The sequence below is a fragment of the Abramis brama genome (assembly GCF_963993115.1).
Source record: "Abramis brama genome assembly, chromosome: 9".
Classification (NCBI taxonomy): domain Eukaryota; kingdom Metazoa; phylum Chordata; class Actinopteri; order Cypriniformes; family Leuciscidae; genus Abramis; species Abramis brama.
This window is the reverse complement of record NC_139971.1, coordinates 40202962-40220532: the sequence shown is the minus strand read 5'-3', so window position 1 is coordinate 40220532 and position 17571 is coordinate 40202962. Positions and strand designations below refer to the sequence as shown.

General features: G+C 40.3%; 2 protein-coding genes and 1 long non-coding RNA gene across 3 annotated transcripts; 2 read left to right on the top strand and 1 right to left on the bottom strand.

Annotated features, from left to right (window-relative positions):
• Window positions 1-2745: 2745 nt before the first annotated feature.
• Window positions 2746-3358, top strand: LOC311089058. Its single transcript, XR_014607622.1, has 3 exons — window positions 2746-2817; window positions 2997-3053; window positions 3153-3358. It is a non-coding gene; the product is annotated as an uncharacterized lncRNA (long non-coding RNA).
• A 429-nt stretch (window positions 3359-3787) lies between these two features.
• Window positions 3788-5607, top strand: LOC311089536 (uncharacterized protein; the record flags this gene model as incomplete). Its single annotated transcript, XM_084124259.1, has 5 exons — window positions 3788-3850; window positions 3957-4063; window positions 4391-4535; window positions 4763-4889; window positions 5116-5607. The coding sequence occupies 5 exons, from the start codon at window positions 3788-3790 to the stop codon at window positions 5460-5462; spliced, it is 789 nt and encodes a 262-aa protein (XP_083980385.1). The 3' UTR covers window positions 5463-5607.
• Window positions 5608-5631: 24 nt separating this feature from the next.
• Window positions 5632-7802, bottom strand: LOC311089057 (uncharacterized protein). The gene is made up of 5 exons (XM_084123492.1): window positions 7577-7802; window positions 7202-7312; window positions 6971-7074; window positions 6269-6441; window positions 5632-5875 (listed from the first exon to the last, which is right to left on the bottom strand). Exons 1-5 carry the CDS (start codon window positions 7663-7665, stop codon window positions 5663-5665), a joined length of 690 nt encoding a protein of 229 aa, XP_083979618.1. The 5' UTR covers window positions 7666-7802; the 3' UTR covers window positions 5632-5662.
• Window positions 7803-17571: the final 9769 nt, after the last annotated feature.

The following is a 17571-nucleotide window of genomic DNA, read 5'->3' as shown; positions in this document are numbered from 1 at the left end:
TACCAGCTCGCTTTTTTTTTTATCAGTGTAAAAGAAACTCATGAATACTCTGTTGACTTTGATTTTCCATAGGAGTTCCATACATCAATCGATTCTGTTAAATGTGTATTATTTTTATGTATACTCACAATAAAAACATAGTGTTGTGCTTTTCGACAAATAAAGAAAAATAAACACGAAGCGAGTTCTGCCTTCTCTCTGTCCGTGTAGTCCATTCTGAAACGCGTCCGAAAATGAACCATAACTCAGTGAATACTTCTCACACATACAAGTGATATATGTCTTTATGAAGCTTGAAATCTCTTCTTTTAAATGAAGTAATTTATATAAAAAACAAATATTCTCATCTTGTGAAATCTGTATTAAAAGAGAGCGATTCCAGTCGACCTAATTAGAGCTAATTCAAATGTAATGTGACTCCGCCCACGGAGAGCGCACGCTATTCAAACGCAAATGGCTGAGGTAATCCGCGCAATCCTGTGAACGCCCCCATCAGCTCGAGAAAACCAAAACACAAGTTAATTCAGAACATTACTTGCTTACACCGTCTTGCAGCGCTGTGAGGAATAATGAGGAATACGAGGAATACGAGCTGAGGAATACTAGTAAGTTTTTCCTTCTCGGGTTTCTGTTTATTGACGAATGAACGGCATGCGCTCTGTTTTTTCTCCATTATGGACGCGAGCTCTAAAAAAAAAACACTAAAAGACTTTCAAACTTTCACAGAGACCTCAAAACAGAAAGTACAAATCCTTTCTTTAAAACGAATTTCGTTTTGTATCAATTGTATCTTAATTTTAATAATTTTTTCACTAACAACTTTCCTGGATTTAAAGTAAATAAGCCTATCTTCAACGAATGATGATGTTTTAGCAAACTGTATTGCTATACTGAGATGAGTAAAAATCTATATATAAAATAGCCTAATATTTTTGTCAAAAATAAAGTCATCAACTAAGATGTTAGCTGTTCCAATGTTGGCTATATTCAAAGTAATGAATACATAGATAAAATGTAGGCCTATAATCTTTCCTTTTTTTTACAAAGAAAGAGTACACTTGAAATATTGTTGAAATTGTAATTATTGTTGTAATTGTAACCTTTTTAATAAAATAGCACAACATATGTACAAGATAGATGTAAGCAAAATCTTAAATGGTCAATATAAGTCTTCTTCTAAATATCTTTTGTCCAAGCATTGTGGCTCAGCCAGTTTCACACCTGTGTGAATGGCTCATCATTATGCAGAGTGGGTGGTAATTCAGGTGAAAACCACTCCTCGTTCACGCCCCCTCGCATATTGGCTTTCCAAGCAAAACCTGTTTTACATCAATTTAAATCAATGTATGGTTTTATTTGAACGATAAAGCAAGACTATTTTCACATAATTTTGAAGAAAAAACTATAGGCGACGACATCCATTGGTCAAAAGTCTTATTGACACATATTTACTATGTGTTTTGTGGCCTTATTTCAGAAATTTTAGTTTTTAGTTTTTTCAATATCCACGCATAAACATTATTCTCTCAAAAATTAAAACATGTACATACACGTGGCTCACATATTATGGTAGCCCTGTTTGTGCTTTATAGAGTGAATTTACACCTTTGCCATTAATATGTTTATAAGCAACTGAAAAAAGCACAAATGTAAGAGCATGTCAGAACATCTCAAGGGCCCAGAAAACCGCTCAGACTCCAGAGGGTTAATGTAGACTAATATATATTCCTTTATTTTATGGAATATTCTTTGATTTTAGAGTTGCACATATCTTTTCAAAATGTATACATTTGCTCTTAATTTCATGTTATCCTCTTCATAATGTAAAGTACATTAAGAATATATTATATTATATGTATAATATATAAAAAATACATTCTAGAAACTAAATCTAACCACTTATTTAAAACTGGGGATTCTTGCTTTATCCAAAAAATTATTGCATTAAAAGCTGTAATTCTCAGCATTCTAAATAAATATACATCATATTTATTAAGTAGCATAGGTCCTATACCCAAAACTATATTTCGTATCTTTATATATTTAGTTTCTTAAAAAAAATCTTCCCTGAATTAGGCTACTTCTGTTCACTGAAGTACTTCTATTCGCTAGAAGTTCACTGCAACTTATCCAACATCCTAAAGATAAATTATTATAATTAGAAGATATTTCTAGTGTTATAAAATATCGCATATTAATTTTCCAAGCAAAATGTATATTTTAGTCAGAATTATTGCGCTCCTATTTGGCGCGCATGCGCGCAGCGGCGCTCGTTCAATATGAAGATTAGCAGTAAAATGGATACATTTGCTCGACTTTCTAACATTTACAGATGGAGAATATAACTGTAAAATGTAAGTTTTGCACTGAGGGAAAAAAAAAACGTCACAAACGCATAAAACAGCACAAAATATAGGCTGTTTGATGGTGGATCGATTTGATCCACGATCGACCTCTAGGGCTGCTTCAGAAACGCGTGCACACGCAATTATCTAGACTTGATAAACCTGGATCAAATTAGTGAGATTGCCTGAACTTCAATTACCTTTTATGGAACCACTTTAGCCCCAACTTATTTGTTAGGCTCATTCAAGTCCGGTTTTGGAGTTTAATCCCCGCTTTTCTAAGCGGCTTTTATGGAACAGCCCCCGGTTCTCATCAAAGAGCATGTTTACATCTGACCTCTGAAAGAGTACATCTGCATTTTTAATGGATATTTAACAGTTATTTTTTATTTTCATAGGTTGCTTGTCCATTGTGCAGTCAACTATTTACAAAAGACGACATCTATGTGCATGCAAGTGTCTGCGGGGAGAGGTAAAAGCTTTTCTAAGTTTCTTCTACAAAGTTTGATGCATTTTGTATCCACTTGCTTAAAATGCTTAATCCCACTGTAGAGTCCCCTCATCGTCCCCCCTTTTATTAAAGAATTTGGACAGATGATGGATTAAGGTAACCTGTTTATGGAATTTTTTGTTATTGTTGGATCTTTACAGCAACACAAATGAGGGAGATGCAGATATTAGTGAGGACACCGATGAGCACTTCGGCAGGTATGCTGTAGGATAATTTTTAATGGGATTGGATAATGATGCTTGCCTTGGTCTGTAGCACTGAATTCTCAACAATATTGTTTTGATATTGTTGTGTAGCGTATCAGACATCCTGATGTCACTTGAAAAGAAAGTTGACACATCCCGGTCATTCAACATCAATGTGACAAGAGAGGACCTGTTTCAAAGGGGGCTGAAACAGTGGGCCAGGCAAAAACAGGCCTCCCCAAAGAATCTCCTCAGGGTCTCCTTCATTGGAGAAAATGAAATATACCAAGGCGTCCTTCGTAAAGAGTTCCTTACCGGTATGTGTGCCCCACCAAGGTCAACACACATGATGAAAAGCACATTTAAGAGATTATCAATGTGAATAATATCTTATACATATCTAATACATTTGACAAAAGCAGCTCTTTGTTCTTTACAGAAATGGTGTGTGGAATTGAAGCACGTTTTTTTGAAGGAGATGGGGAAAGGGGCAAAAACCCTAAATACAGTATCTGTGACTACCAGGGCAACAGTTTCAAGTATGTGCCACAGTCTGTCATATAAAATATATGACTTTGTATTGTTTAATTAGGTAGTAAAAGTCCACTGCCATTTTGTTCAAAATAGCTTTCGTCTTTGTCACAAAAGGACTTGTGGGGAGATTTTTGCCACAAGTTTGGTGCAGGGGGGGTTCTGCACCAAACTTCCTTACAAGATGGTGCTACCATTTCTTGTGCCATGGGGAGATGGAAAAGGATGTCGGTGTACTCGAAGTCACTGATCAGGATATTAAAAATCTGATGACAGAGGTATTTAAACAGTGTAATGCATACATTTTTCCAAGTCAGGCATATAAAGTTATCAGACAACGTTTGTCTCTTTTTGCAAATATCAAGGTTGTGTCTCTACTTTCAGGTGGAAAATGCAGAAGGTGGAGAAAGGCTGATAGACTTATCAGATGCGATTGTGGCATGTGGCTACACTGGGCCAATAAATGTTGACCAAAAAAAGGCCATCACAGAGTAAGTTAACATAAACATAACACATAAATATTTGTCACAAAATGCTTTAGTGTTAACAATTTAACTCTGAATCAATACAGTATTATTTTCGGTTACACTTTATTTTAAGGTGTCCTTGTTACAGTGTAATTATATATTTAAGTACAGAGTAATATTAAGTAACTACATGTACTTACTATAGGAATAGGGTAGGATTAGGATTTGGTTGAGGGTTAGTTGCATGTAATTATGCATCATTTACTGTTATTACTACGGTAAGTACATGTAACATATGTAACAAGGACACCGTAAAATAAAGTGTTACCTTATTTTCTTACTGTTTATTAGTGCCATCGCTTTGCATGCACTGGTGAGGCTGATCCCAATCTTGAACCAGCTGCGTGAGGGATTGAGGCTCTACGGATTAGATGAGGTGTTAGCACAGCACACCCAGATGTGCCAGCAGCTCTTTGTCCCCGGCCACTTACAGGAAGTCAGTAACGTTGTGAATGAACAATTATTTTATTAGAACAGCCACTGTTAGAGACACTGATGACTTGCTCTTATGGCATATTCTGCATTTTTACTTTAAGCTGCCTTCAAATGTGTGTTCAAAGAGCTAAACGCTACAGGCCAAAACATAAAATGAATATTTAATTTAAATCTGCAATCCTTACTGTTTTACCGTGTTTAAGCATTTGATTTGCTTCCTTATTTTAGGTGAATGTAGACTTCCTTCTGCTTGCGCTATCTCCTGATTTCAGTGAGGAAGGGTCTGTGAGACGGCAGCGAGAGATGCAGATCATCAATTTTCTGCAGGATTTCGTGCAAAAGTTGGAAGACAGAGGTAACACACTGCTTAGCACCTTTTTCTATAATCCTTGTCCATCACTCTTACCATACTATCATACACTTGTTTTCCACCGGTTTCATTTTATTCTATTTTTATTAGTTACTCCCTCTTTAGGTTTATATTCGTATGTGTATTGTCAAACCCCCGCCATGTATATGACGAATGCATTTGTACTAACAGAAATGTTGGAAATTACTTATTTGTATTTGTCTCTGAGAAGAAGCAGACAGCCAAGAAGAGGACAGCCCTGAAGGTCAAAGTCACGTGGTAGCTGTGCACGGAACAAATGGTGGGGGGAAGCGCCTGTCAGTCCGGAGCTTCCTTCAGTGGGTCACAGGTCAGGCACATGTTCCACTGATCGAATCCAAGAGAGAGGCATTCAAGATAACTGTTAATTTTGATCATGACTGCGACTCCCGCTATGGGGCACATAGCCTTTGTTACCCCATTGTCAATGCTTGTGCTGTTGCCATTACATTTCCTACACGCCACTTAGCCACCTCCCAAGAGTTTGAAAACAACCTAACCAAGGCAATCTGTGGTGGTTACGAGTTCAGCAGACACTAAAGTAGCATTTTAAGGTCCTTGTTACTTGTTTTAGTTACTTGGTAACTTTGTTACCCTTTTTGTGCTTTGTTTCTATTTTCTACTGTGTACAAACAAGTGTACAACAAAGTTGTTCTATTGTTAAAAAGAATAAATCTAAAGATTTAACTGTGGTTGTTGTATATTTTATTTACATCACTTTCTGATCACAAAAACAAACATTAAACACCTGACAAAGCCTGAAGCACATATTCATGACATAGGAGGTAAAGGTCTCTAGTGTCAGTGTCTCCATTTTCTTCAATCAGCACCTGAAGCTCTACTAGCTGCTGTTCATTCAGTGGACACTCAAATTCAGGGACTACTATCACACCATCCACATCTTCTCCATAGTCAGCTGCAACATCCCAGTCAATGTCCGGCTCTTCAATATCCTGACAGTCGAACAAGACAGAAAAATATCGCTATCATTAGTCATCCCATGTTTACATCATCTAATGTAATCTGTTCATCCCAATTGTTTGGCTTTTCAACATTAGCTGAAGATAAACATTTAGGGTTTGTATAACTATGCAACAAATTGATTTGATCAGGTGCTTAAATATTCGTATTGGTGTTAAACAGTACAAGTGTACCTAATGAAGAGGTTACTGAGTGCATATGAACTGTATTACCAACATTTGCATCAATTGTGATTGTTTCACCAGCTGAAGATGTGTTACACTGCTTAGAGCCTGGTGGGCCATTTCAAGGTTACATTAACAGCTTATTTTGGATATACAATTTACTGTAGCAATTTAGTTGTTTTAAAAGGGAAAAAAAAGAACCTCAAGATTCTCTGGCTGGTCAATCGGTCGAAGCATCATTCCTGAGTGCCAAATCTGCTCAGGAGTTTTATTCCCTTCTGTTCTCAGTGGGTGGTTGTTCCAACCTTCCACAAAAGCCTCCAGGTCTGCCTTCAGTTTAGGAAGGAATGTCAGGTGGACTGTCAAAAGATCTTCTATAAAGGGACAGGGTAGGAGTATGTTACTTTTCACAGGTGAGCTTTGAAAACATAACATTAATCATTGAATTGCCTTTTGTAAATACATCTCATTGATTTATGTTTTTTTCCCCAGTATTTAACCATTTCTAAAATTCCACAATGATATACGACTAGCCATTAATGTTTATTAAAGTGCTCCAGACATCTGTTAACCAATCCAATTGTGTTGAAATTGACCAATTATAAGGACGCCTGCGCCTTCCTTGTTTTCCACCTCAAGTCATGATTATTATTATACCAGGCAAGTTTTTAAGAACAGTTACTTATTTACAATAACGGCCTGGCAGGGGACAAAGACCTCCCGTATGGAATGGGTACTAGGATTAAATAAAATCAACAACAGAAGATGAAGGACAACAACAAACCATGCACAAATCAAATAATAATAGAACACAGACACAGGAAACATTTAACTGACCAAGACGTACAACAATCTACAGAAAGTAGATGATAAATAGCACAATATGATGAGACAAACCCTTACCTCTGGAGGACACATCAAGAAGGTGATCCATCTCTAGGCTGTGGAGTGCGTTGTAATATTTTGATATCACACATGTTCTGACATCCCGCCACAAACGTTCAATCCTACGGATTTAGAAATTATTATTTTAACAATCAAGGACATGATAAAATGTTAGTATGTTATGATTTTACACACAATAGACCTCTTTATTAGCTTGGTAAAAGCATCCAAAATACAAAAAAGAAAAACCTTTGATTATGGACGCTTTTTCCTGACATGAAGCTTCCTCGATCAGTTCCACGGACAGTGAACATATATCGGGCTATTTCAACATTCTCCACTCCCTGATCACCTCTCACCCTGAAGTGCACACACAGATGACCAGTGTGTTAAAATCTGTCAGTGATGTACAATACACAGAAATAAAGTGCTACATTGTGTCAGAATAAACGTGTTCAGCGTGGAGGGGTAAGGCTATGACTGGGAGAGTATAAGGAAGTAGAGTGTTGTGAGGAAACATTTAAAATTATAATCCTTGAGAACCCTGAGTTTACAGTAAATTCTTTCTTAAAATATAACATCCATCATGTTTGTGTCTGTACCTTGAAGCCTGTAAAAACTTACCTTGAGGGTATTCCATGCCTCTCAGTAGCTTTTTTGAAGGCAGTGAATGCGGTTGATGCACGATTGTTTGTTGCAGCATTCAAGCACATCACCTGTGTTATGAGACATTTTCATAAATGTACATTTACTATTTGTCAATATCTTACATGTACAATTGGATTACACTCTGATCCCTTCATGCCTCAGGGAATCTGATATTTTAACACACCTTAATGACTCTTACTACCATGCGGCACCCTATATAATAACTTTTTCTCCCACGTCAACAGGGTAGTATTTCAGCCATCTGAATGCAACATGTAATTATTTGGTGTACATCATAGCAAATTTGCTTACACAGAAGGCCAACACATGAAAAGACCCAATGAAATGAAATCTTGCCGTCCACTGCACCAAAAAGTACAATGTTGTACCTGATGGGAACAAAATAAAGACCTACATTACCAGTTTCAACCTGGATTTTTATTGTAGAAATGTCATGGCAACATACTTATGCTTTGAGATCTATCAGTGTCTGCATCATTATATTTAACAAAATAAATAAATAATGAATAATCTGTACTGTACAGTACTGACCTGATAAGTTTGTGGTTAGTGTCGACATGCCACAGTGAAAGGGGCCCCCTGACAGAGTAAGTTCTTCGCACAATGCAGCCCAGTCCAGTCAGTCTAGAAAGAATCCCAAGCAAGTCCACTCGATGCAGTAACTCTCCTCCACTGGACGTGGATTCCCATGGACTTTAGCCTCCCTTTGACCATCCGATAGCCTGCTGTGGGCATTTCATTTTTGATGCGTTGGACTGCATTATCAAGCTCCTGGTCAGTAGCATTGCTGTAGTTGCCAAACTCCCTCATCCGTCTGTTGACTGTACTGGCTGAAACGCACAGTAACTTTGCGATGCAGTCCACAGACAGATTTATCTCCAAAAGCTCAACAAGTCTCTCCTTCTCTAAATTGTACCTGGGACGCCCCATCTCTCCAGCTACAGTTTCAACAGTACTGCTGGTAACTTCAGCATTTTCAATGTGGTCCATGACCAGATGGAGGAAATCTCTTAAGGCCTGTACAATATCTGGGGGTACATTTACATGCCTTGACAGTGCTTCCCAGAGGTACAGCTCCTGCCGACATGCAAACTGTAAGAAGTCCAAGTCAAGAGGCGTTCTTGAAAGCGCTGACTCTAATTTAATGATCAGCCTGGAAGTAATCTCACGTCTGACTATGTCCTGTTGAAGTGGAAAACAACATGAAATTAACACTGTACAATATCTGGGGGGACATTTACATGCCTTGACAGTGCTTCCCAGAGGTACAGGCTCCTGCCGACAAGCAAACTGTAAGAAGTCCAAGTCAAGAGGCGTTCTTGAAAGCGCTGTATGTTATAGTAACATACATGGTCACTAGTTCAACTAAAACACTTGCCATGAAAAGTTTGGGGACCACTGGCCATACTTTACGTTTTGTTTTACACATGCAGCACTGACTAAAACGCTAGTTTGCTGAGAGACACCTAATGTTTTTTTGTTTGTTTTTTTTTACAAATTTTATTAACATTTTGTCAAATTACAATTTTAACACGTATACGAAATTGAATCAATATACAGCTTCATATATCTGATCTTAACAAGGTGAAAAAATAAAGAAATAAAATAGAAATAAAAACCTAACGTTAGCCCCTGCTGAGTTTGCTAGCTCGCTAGCCTAAAACTTGCTAGTTAAGGTTGATTAGCTTATGTCAGCTACTTACATGTTCCAAACAAATTTCAGATTAAATTGCTACATTGTCAAACACACAGCCCCCATCATATATCAATATCACTTACGCCTACATCTTCAGGTGTCGCCGCCATTCCGTCCACTGTGCAGTGTTAACTGAATGACTGAACTCCGTCAGATACTTTGACTCCGTGCTTCCTGTAATGAGAGCTGTCAATCAAGGTACAAGGATGTCCCTGTGAGAAAGTGACCAATCATAAGAGGGTCAGTGCCCTCCTTGGTTTCCGCCCCCAAATTGTCAAAAGTCATGTAGACTCGAGGGAGTAGAAATCAGCTGAGCGAGCAGAAATCCACTGCGCGAGCAAAACAGCACTCCACAAGCAGAATTCCACTGTACAAGCAGAGTTAACCTATGAGAGTATGCCAGGCGCTCGCTCGCAGCTACCTGTACACCTCTCGGTTGTTGAATTTGTGCGCGAGTACTTTTATCATGCCAGCTGAAGGTTCATTTTTGCGCGTGTGAAATAACATAATGTGCTCGTGAGCATGTCTTACACGCTCATAACTTTTGACTAAAAAATAACGCCATACGAGCGTCATCATGTTTTGCGTCAGCGTTTGTTTGCAGGCGTGCGTGTATAAAAACAGGCTCGTTACTGCAATATATGTATTTCCAGTCGCCTGAGTTTAGGAGGGGACTGAGAAAAATGTGAGAAATGGAGGTTAGAGGTTAGTCCGACCTGGGTGGGGCTAAACACTCTTCTCTCCTTTAGCCGGTGACGGGGGGGGGGGGTAGCTTTCTTGTAACGTAAAGGAAGCTATAGCCCGAGACCGTCCGTTTCTGACATCCCTTGTGAGCGGCGCCGTTTGCGCGGCTTGACAGAGGGGGGGATAGCAGCGCTGTCTGCTTCATCCCCTGAGGCGACGGCAGTGCGGGCGAAAGCCGGCCGCTGCGCGTCGGGAGGTGGGGGGGAGAAGGAGATAGCGAGGCTCGCGGGAGGGGCTCCGGCGAGCGCTCAGCTGCTGCATCCGTGGACGGAGAGACAGCGGAAGCGTCGAACGTGGCGAGTCGAGCCCGCAGGGTCGGCATCGGCAGTTCTTCGCAGGGTTCGCAGCCGCCCGAAGTAAGGGCGAGGGCTGCGCAGTCACGACCCAGGCAGAGAGCGCAGATCACATGGCGGTCCCTGTCGCTGAGCGGGGCTCTGGATGAGCCACAGGAATTGCGAGGCATTTTGCAACAAACGCCTCGCGCTCTTTTAGATGCAGTGTGTCACGGTAGGTGAACACACAAACACACACAACATAGAGCAGAAAAGGATATAATTAGCCGGATAGCGGAGCAGGCAGGGAAGGCTGAAGGCGGCGAAGACGGCCGGCTTCCTCAGGCTGATATCCTCGGCGTGCTGGTCGCTTGTTTCAACGGCGGCGGCTTCCTCAGAGTCCAGCGATGCGGAGAGCGTCGCTGAAGAGACAGAAATCAGTGAAGCAGCCTCTGAGCCTCGCTTATATACGCTAAGCCACACCCCTATTCGCGGGCTGTGACGCATGAAGCGCGCCAAGCGCGCTCATTGGACGTGACGTCACGCCAAGGGCTCAGCGATAGGCTGCTGCAGTTGCCACAGGGCAGCCAATGGGCACGCTAGTTAGCCTGCCCTAGGTCTGCATGCTGCCGCACTGCGTTGACAAGATTATTAAAAATTAAGGATCAGGGACGTCGTTAGGCCTATTTTAGGGGGGCTGAAGCTACCCCAAAATGTTCCTAAGCCCCCCTAAATGATAATAAGAACAACAATAACAATTCGATTTATCAATAACCGTATCCTCATTCATATTTAGGCGCAACAAATGATATATATCCATCTACAAAAAATAGCTGTCCTCTTCAGGGAATGCGGATTGGGCTGATGTCAGCTCAAATATTTTATTTTAGAGAGGTGGCGCTCCGGGAGTCCCCCGGTAGCGCGTCATCATCACCGTGTCCTCCATCCGAGTCAGAAAGGCCGAGCACGGCGCGCTGGGTCGTGCAACTAAAAGTCGGCTTAGTAAAAGCTAACGTTACATGGACAGCAATTACAATGACCGCAATTCTCCGGGTTCTCCAAAGCTTCTTGAGCGTGTAAAGCCCAAGCAGACCGCGCAGAACGAGGGTCCTTAGCGGCGATGAGAGCACCACACGCGGCCGGGCAGGCTCGTCGTGATATTTCCCCGGAGAAGCGGCGGTTTAGACGGTCACATAGCCATGGGTGGGCCAGCGGTGAAGAACTCGGAAAAATCCGTGGCGGGCAGCCATGTAAGGAGGAGCAGGTGAAGGACAGCGAGAGCGCGGGCGGCTCCGGATGCAAAAAACACAGCGGATAGGCTGAAGAAACGACTGTCACTCACGTCTGGCGGAGGCTGATCTGGCGATATGTCCTCCTGAAGACTCGAAAGTGAGCAACGTAACGTTAATCCAACCGAACTGTGTCAGTGCAGAGATCGCGAGAAGCGAATGTCAACTGAGGAATAGCAGCGCGCGGAGAAGTTATATGCTTAGGTAAGGGGTGTGGCCTTACCTGGCATTGGCTGCGCGCTTCTGTCTGTCTAGCCAGACTTGGTGCAATTGGATGCTTCTGCAGAGGTCAGGTACGGATGCCCTTCCCATAGGTGGATCTCGAAACGAGATGATGAAAGAGAACAAAATAAATCTCAAGACAAATAGGCCTACTCTCTCTCTCTCTATATAGTTTTTCTATTATTATAAACTATAACCTAGATGTATAGGCCATTTCCAATCAATAAGGACACATGCAAGTTCATCTCTCTATAAATTACAGAAACGTCTGTCTGTCTGTATGTCAATCTGTCTGTCTGTCCGTCTGTCTGTGTGTTATTCGCATATCTCTCGAACCGTTAGTCCGTTGGATTTCAAACTCGACAGGTGTCTTGCTACGGGCACGAGTAAGTGCAGTGCCAAGTTTGACGTTGTTTGGATGAGAAATGCAAAAGATATTGTTAAATATATCATTTTTAGAAGGTTGTGGTTTAAAAATAAACATTCTGACATAAACACTCTGTCAGCTACACTGTTTACTTCTGAATATTATAGTTTGGTTCCAGAACGTGATAAATCCATTTTGATTAATTTGAGTAAAAATGTGTTTTCTTTACCAAGAAAGCGGCAAGATGAAAACCACTATTTTCTGTTTCAAACTTTCACATAGCATCTTTAGGTTATAATAACATAAATTCAAATCCAGATTTTGATTTTCAAAGATTTATTATAAAAACGGATTATTTTTCCCCAAAAATGCAATAAATTCATGACACTTTTTTTTTTTCAAAATGCAATTAAGCCATTGAATCAATATAAAAGTTATGGTACATTTTTTATCATATTGAAACTGTTGAAATCAGCCATCGCTAAGAAAAATCTCTTGAACTTTTTTCAGTAGCAGTTTTAACATTAAGTGACATGGCATCTGACGCACAGAAGCCAATGGCACGTCACTATGCGTATTGGCACATCCGGTGGCATATCCGGTCTTCATTGGCATGTGCCAGTGGATAGTGGCATGTGTCAGTGACATTATTGGCATGTGCCAGTGGTGGATAGACAGTGGTGAATAAGCGCTCATTTGTGGATGTAAACTGAATCTATATGTCAGCTATGCTGTTTACTTCTGAATATTATATTTCATTCTGGTGCGTTTAATGTTATCGCTACTGTGTAATAGTAGCCTATGCTATTCACCAACTAAACATATCCTATTCAATGCGTTCACGGGCATCATTTGTAGTAGCCTATTCACAAACTGTTTGCTCAAGCATAGCGTTTTCTCGGAGTTCACTGTGTGCTTTCTACCATGCACAAATAAAAATGTCATTGAACTTTTGCTGTGTAATTGTAACAATGAGCACTCAAACACATCAAACCAACAATTACTAAAAACACACACAAAAACTGATTTTGCACGGGCATTATGCACTAGTACAACTAAACTAAAAGGTATTCTGAAAGGCAAAAATGTTGTCCAACTTCTCTAACTAACTATACACAAAACCAAAACAAAATCCTAAATACCTACGCAATCTTCAGTGGCTTACTCAGCTCGAGGCATCTCCTACGTGCCCCCTCCTGAGATATCCACCAAAATAAAATAAACGTCAACTAAACAAAGGAACAGACAATCATAATTGCTCACCAGAATACTCACCAAAATGTTGTAGCGTTCAGAAGTTCCGCAATTAACACTAAAGTCCGATTTAATCAAACTATTAATCTCGGACGAGCCTCCACTATGTTACGGGCAGTCGGACATCACTCCACCTGCCCTTACGAGTCCCTCCATCACTCCACCTGCCCTTACGAGTCCCTCCATCACTCCACCTGCCCTTACGAGTCCCTCCATCACTCCACCTGCCCTTACGAGTCCCTCCATCACTCCACCTGCCCTTACGAGTCCCTCCATCTGCCCTTACGAGTCCCTCCATCACTCCACCTGCCCTTACGAGTCCCTCCATCTGCCCTTACGAGTCCCTCCATCACTCCACCTGCCCTTACGAGTCCCTCCATCACTCCACCTGCCCTTACGAGTCCCTCCATCTGCCCTTACGAGACCCTCCATCACTCCACCTGCCCTTACGAGACCCTCCATCACTCCACCTGCCCTTACGAGTCCCTCCATCACTCCACCTGCCCTTACGAGTCCCTCCATCACTCCACCTGCCCTTACGAGTCCCTCCATCACTCCACCTGCCCTTACGAGTCCCTCCATCACTCCACCTGCCCTTACGAGTCCCTCCATCACTCCACCTGCCCTTACGAGACCCTCCATCACTCCACCTGCCATTACGAGAGCCTCCATCAATCCACCTGCCTTTATTGGCTCAGATTGTGAAGCACAACACAACACGCAACAACCTCAGGCACGGCTCACCTCGGGCGGTCAGCTGATTCATCAGAATAAAGCCGCAGAATGGGAACCGCTGTGTTGAGATGGCAGAAGGATGTGGGGTTCAGCTTCTGTAGCCTACATACATGATTGTAGTTTGAATAAAGCTTTGTTTCATGTGTTGACTTGTATATGCATTTGTTTATTGTGTGATGGTGACTTTCATTCATTCTTTTACTAATTTATTAATATTTCTCATTGTTGTCAGTAAATAAAATATAATTATTTAATTAATGCTTTATTTGTTTGAAAGAAAATGTAGATATGTTCATTATATACACATCTATAGTGTATTCAATCATGCATAGCTATGTCATATGACATGCATTACATTTTGTTTGTTTTATTGAATTATATCATTTTCAGTAAAAAGTAATATAAGTATTGGTCAGCATTTATCGTTGTTATTATTGTATGTTTTGGGGTGGGATAGTAATGCAATTCAATCTGAGGTAATATTAATTTTTAATATTAATGATACTTAAATTTTTTGAGTACAAAATCAACAGTTTTCTCCAAAGGAAAACCATTCTAGGCAGGGCTGATGTTATGAGGTATATATATATATATAGGCGTAAAGACGTTTATATATATATATATATATATATATATATATATATATATATATATATATATATATATATATATATATATATATATATATTATGGGATTGCATACATATGAGATTTTTTACACAGGAAAAAAAGAACCTACAAGGTTGAATATGAATATCTTAATATATATTTTCTTAAATAATTCATTATAATACATTTTTTTTTTAAAGCATTTTTTGTGTGTTATTTATAGGCCTAGGCCTGAGGGATGAAACAAGAGTTAAATTCAACAAGAAAAAGAGGAAAACAAAGCAGTAAGCCACTTTTGCTTGTGGATGAAAATGTTTGGATTTTTGTACCAAAAAGTACCTTTCCAAAGAAAAGGGGTACACAATGAAATATGCATGGTGAAAGGTACATATGTACCCTTCGGAAAGGTACATTGTCATATAAAGTAATAGTTAAGGTACAACATTCACAAATGTACCATTAAAGGTCCTTTCGTGTTCCCATGGGGTACTTAGAAGTAGCCTACCTTTTGGGTACACATCCTGTAGGGTACAAAAAAGTACCTTATTCAAGTCAAAGGGTACACTTCCTGTGGGGTACTAAGAAGTACTTTTCAAGTTACGGGGTACACAATCCTCTGGGGTAGCAGCTACTTATGTGTGCCTTTTCTAAGACTGATAGAGCCTTTGTCATAATTTGTAAATGTGGTATGCTGAATAATCCTCTGTGATAAGTGCATAATTATTATCACTATCAGTTTTCGTAAGTATTTTCATTTGTTTCTGCTAAGGGATTATTTACAGATTTATACTCGATTTTTATAATTATTATCATTATTGTTTTCATTTAAATAATTGTTGCATATATTTTGGCTTCTATAATAAGCACTATTGGTTCGAATTAATTCAATATATATTATTATAGTTAAGATGGATGTGTGTGCTTGGTTGTGCGGGCGTGGGCGCGGCTTGCGTGCATTTAGAGAAGGACTTCTCGCGATACGTTTCATTCAAGATAAAGCAACGTTGATGGTCGCATCGCTTAAACTTGTTAATTATCACCCTTTACAGGTAACGAATGTATAAAATGCACACCATCATTGTTTTAGATAGAGCTTCATAAGAAGGACTGTTAACTGTATTGTTTCCTATGTATATGAGACCGTTGAATCTGTAAACTGTTTATAGTGTTAACGATCTGTGCTGCGCACATTGTTAGCAAACGTGGTGTGATTAGCGCGCGAGTTATGCAGAGATAAAATGCGGAGATAAAGTACCGAGTATAGTGTTATTCTGCATGTTTTATGTTTTCCTTTATTCATTAATTCTGTGTTATGAGTTTATTTCGTGCTGTTTCACTGATAGTTAGTATGTATGTGACGTCATGAGTATGTAACGTTAGTCGAGTGAACTTGGATGTACATCAATGGCATGAATGGAATTTGAGTGTTTACATGAACAGCATGTAAACAAACGAATCGTCAACGGCGAAATAAAAGCCTCTTATTTACGAGACCGGTCTGAGAGACCTCCAGCTCACAGCGGGGTCTCTGAGCAGGACTGGCCGAGCGACGAGCTAGCGGCCGGGGCAGGCGCCTGCTGGCTGTCGCCTCACATGGAGCTTCTCAACTCCGAAAACTTTGAAGCAAATTGTCAATTCGGCATCAATTTTCACAAGACTGCCTATATTCAAAATCTAAACAGTTCTTTTCTCGCCTAAAACGTTCTCATAAGTGAATTTAGTGATGAATAAAATGGCGAAAATTGTCCTGTTGGTCTGTGTAATATGACTGGCTGTTTTTTCGCGCCGTTATTCGCGTTCTAGGTCGGTGGTCACGCCTCTTTCTTTCACTCGGCACGGCAGCCGCTGGAGCCTGCAGGACGCATGACAGCTCAACGATGGCCCTGCCAACTTTATCCTCAGATGAGCTGATCCAAACATTGATAGAAGGTGGTTTAACTATGACAGAAGTTGAAGCGCAGAAATTAAGAGGTGAGTAATACTGTCGTTAGCTAACGTAAAGTTACATTTAAGTGACACTTGCGGCCCGCTGATTAAAGTTGGCTGCACGTTAGCTACAGTTAGATCGACCTAACATTATATCGGGACTTATTTGTGAGTTACCACTAACGTTCGTTAGCTAAGTTAGTTGTAAAGATTGTAAAGAAAAAAGCATAACGTTAGCTGACCTTAGCTAACGTTTGCCAGCTAGCTTAGAGTTGGCTACAGCTATCGTTAGCTAGCTCGAGTTTCTCATACAGCCAACGTACTCGACTGAAAAGTTGAGTTAAAGTTAAGTTGATGCTCAAATAGTGTTGCAGCTATGTAGATAATCAGTTATTCAAGTGTTTAGTGTACGGGTATTGTATATTTATAAGTTGAAGATGTTGGATGATGTTCGATTCCGTTTGTGCACACAACTCAGTTTAATGTTAGAAGATGGCGGCTATGTTGTGTACGTTAGAATAGACCAGTAGCACGTGGCCGCCATTTTGGACTTCGGATCAGCGAGTGTGCGGTTAGACACTTACGGATTCGCGTTACGCCCGGTGCAGGGAGCCGGAGAAAGCCGAAATGTATATTTTATAGTTGTTTATAGAATCAATTATCACTTAAAATACTACTAAGATCCATATTACTATCACACAAGCGAATGGCAATTAAATGCACCGGGCGTAATGCGACACACTCGCTGATCCGAAATCCAAAATGGCGGCCACGTGCAACTAGCCTATTCCCGGGTCTTCTCTACAGCAGTTTCTCAAACGTTTTTCAACATTGTA

What these genes read in the sequence shown, in the direction of transcription:
- LOC311089057 (XM_084123492.1), bottom strand. Translation starts at nt 7,665, where the DNA reads ATGTGCTTGAATGCTGCAACAAACAATCGTGCATCAACCGCATTCACT. An exon ending in TCTTGATGTGTCCTCCAGAG is followed by an intron (nt 6,442 to 6,970) that starts GTAAGGGTTTGT and finishes GTCCCTTTATAG; the next exon opens with AAGATCTTTTGACAGTCCAC. An exon ending in ACCAGCCAGAGAATCTTGAG is followed by an intron (nt 5,876 to 6,268) that starts GTTCTTTTTTTT and finishes TTCGACTGTCAG; the next exon opens with GATATTGAAGAGCCGGACAT.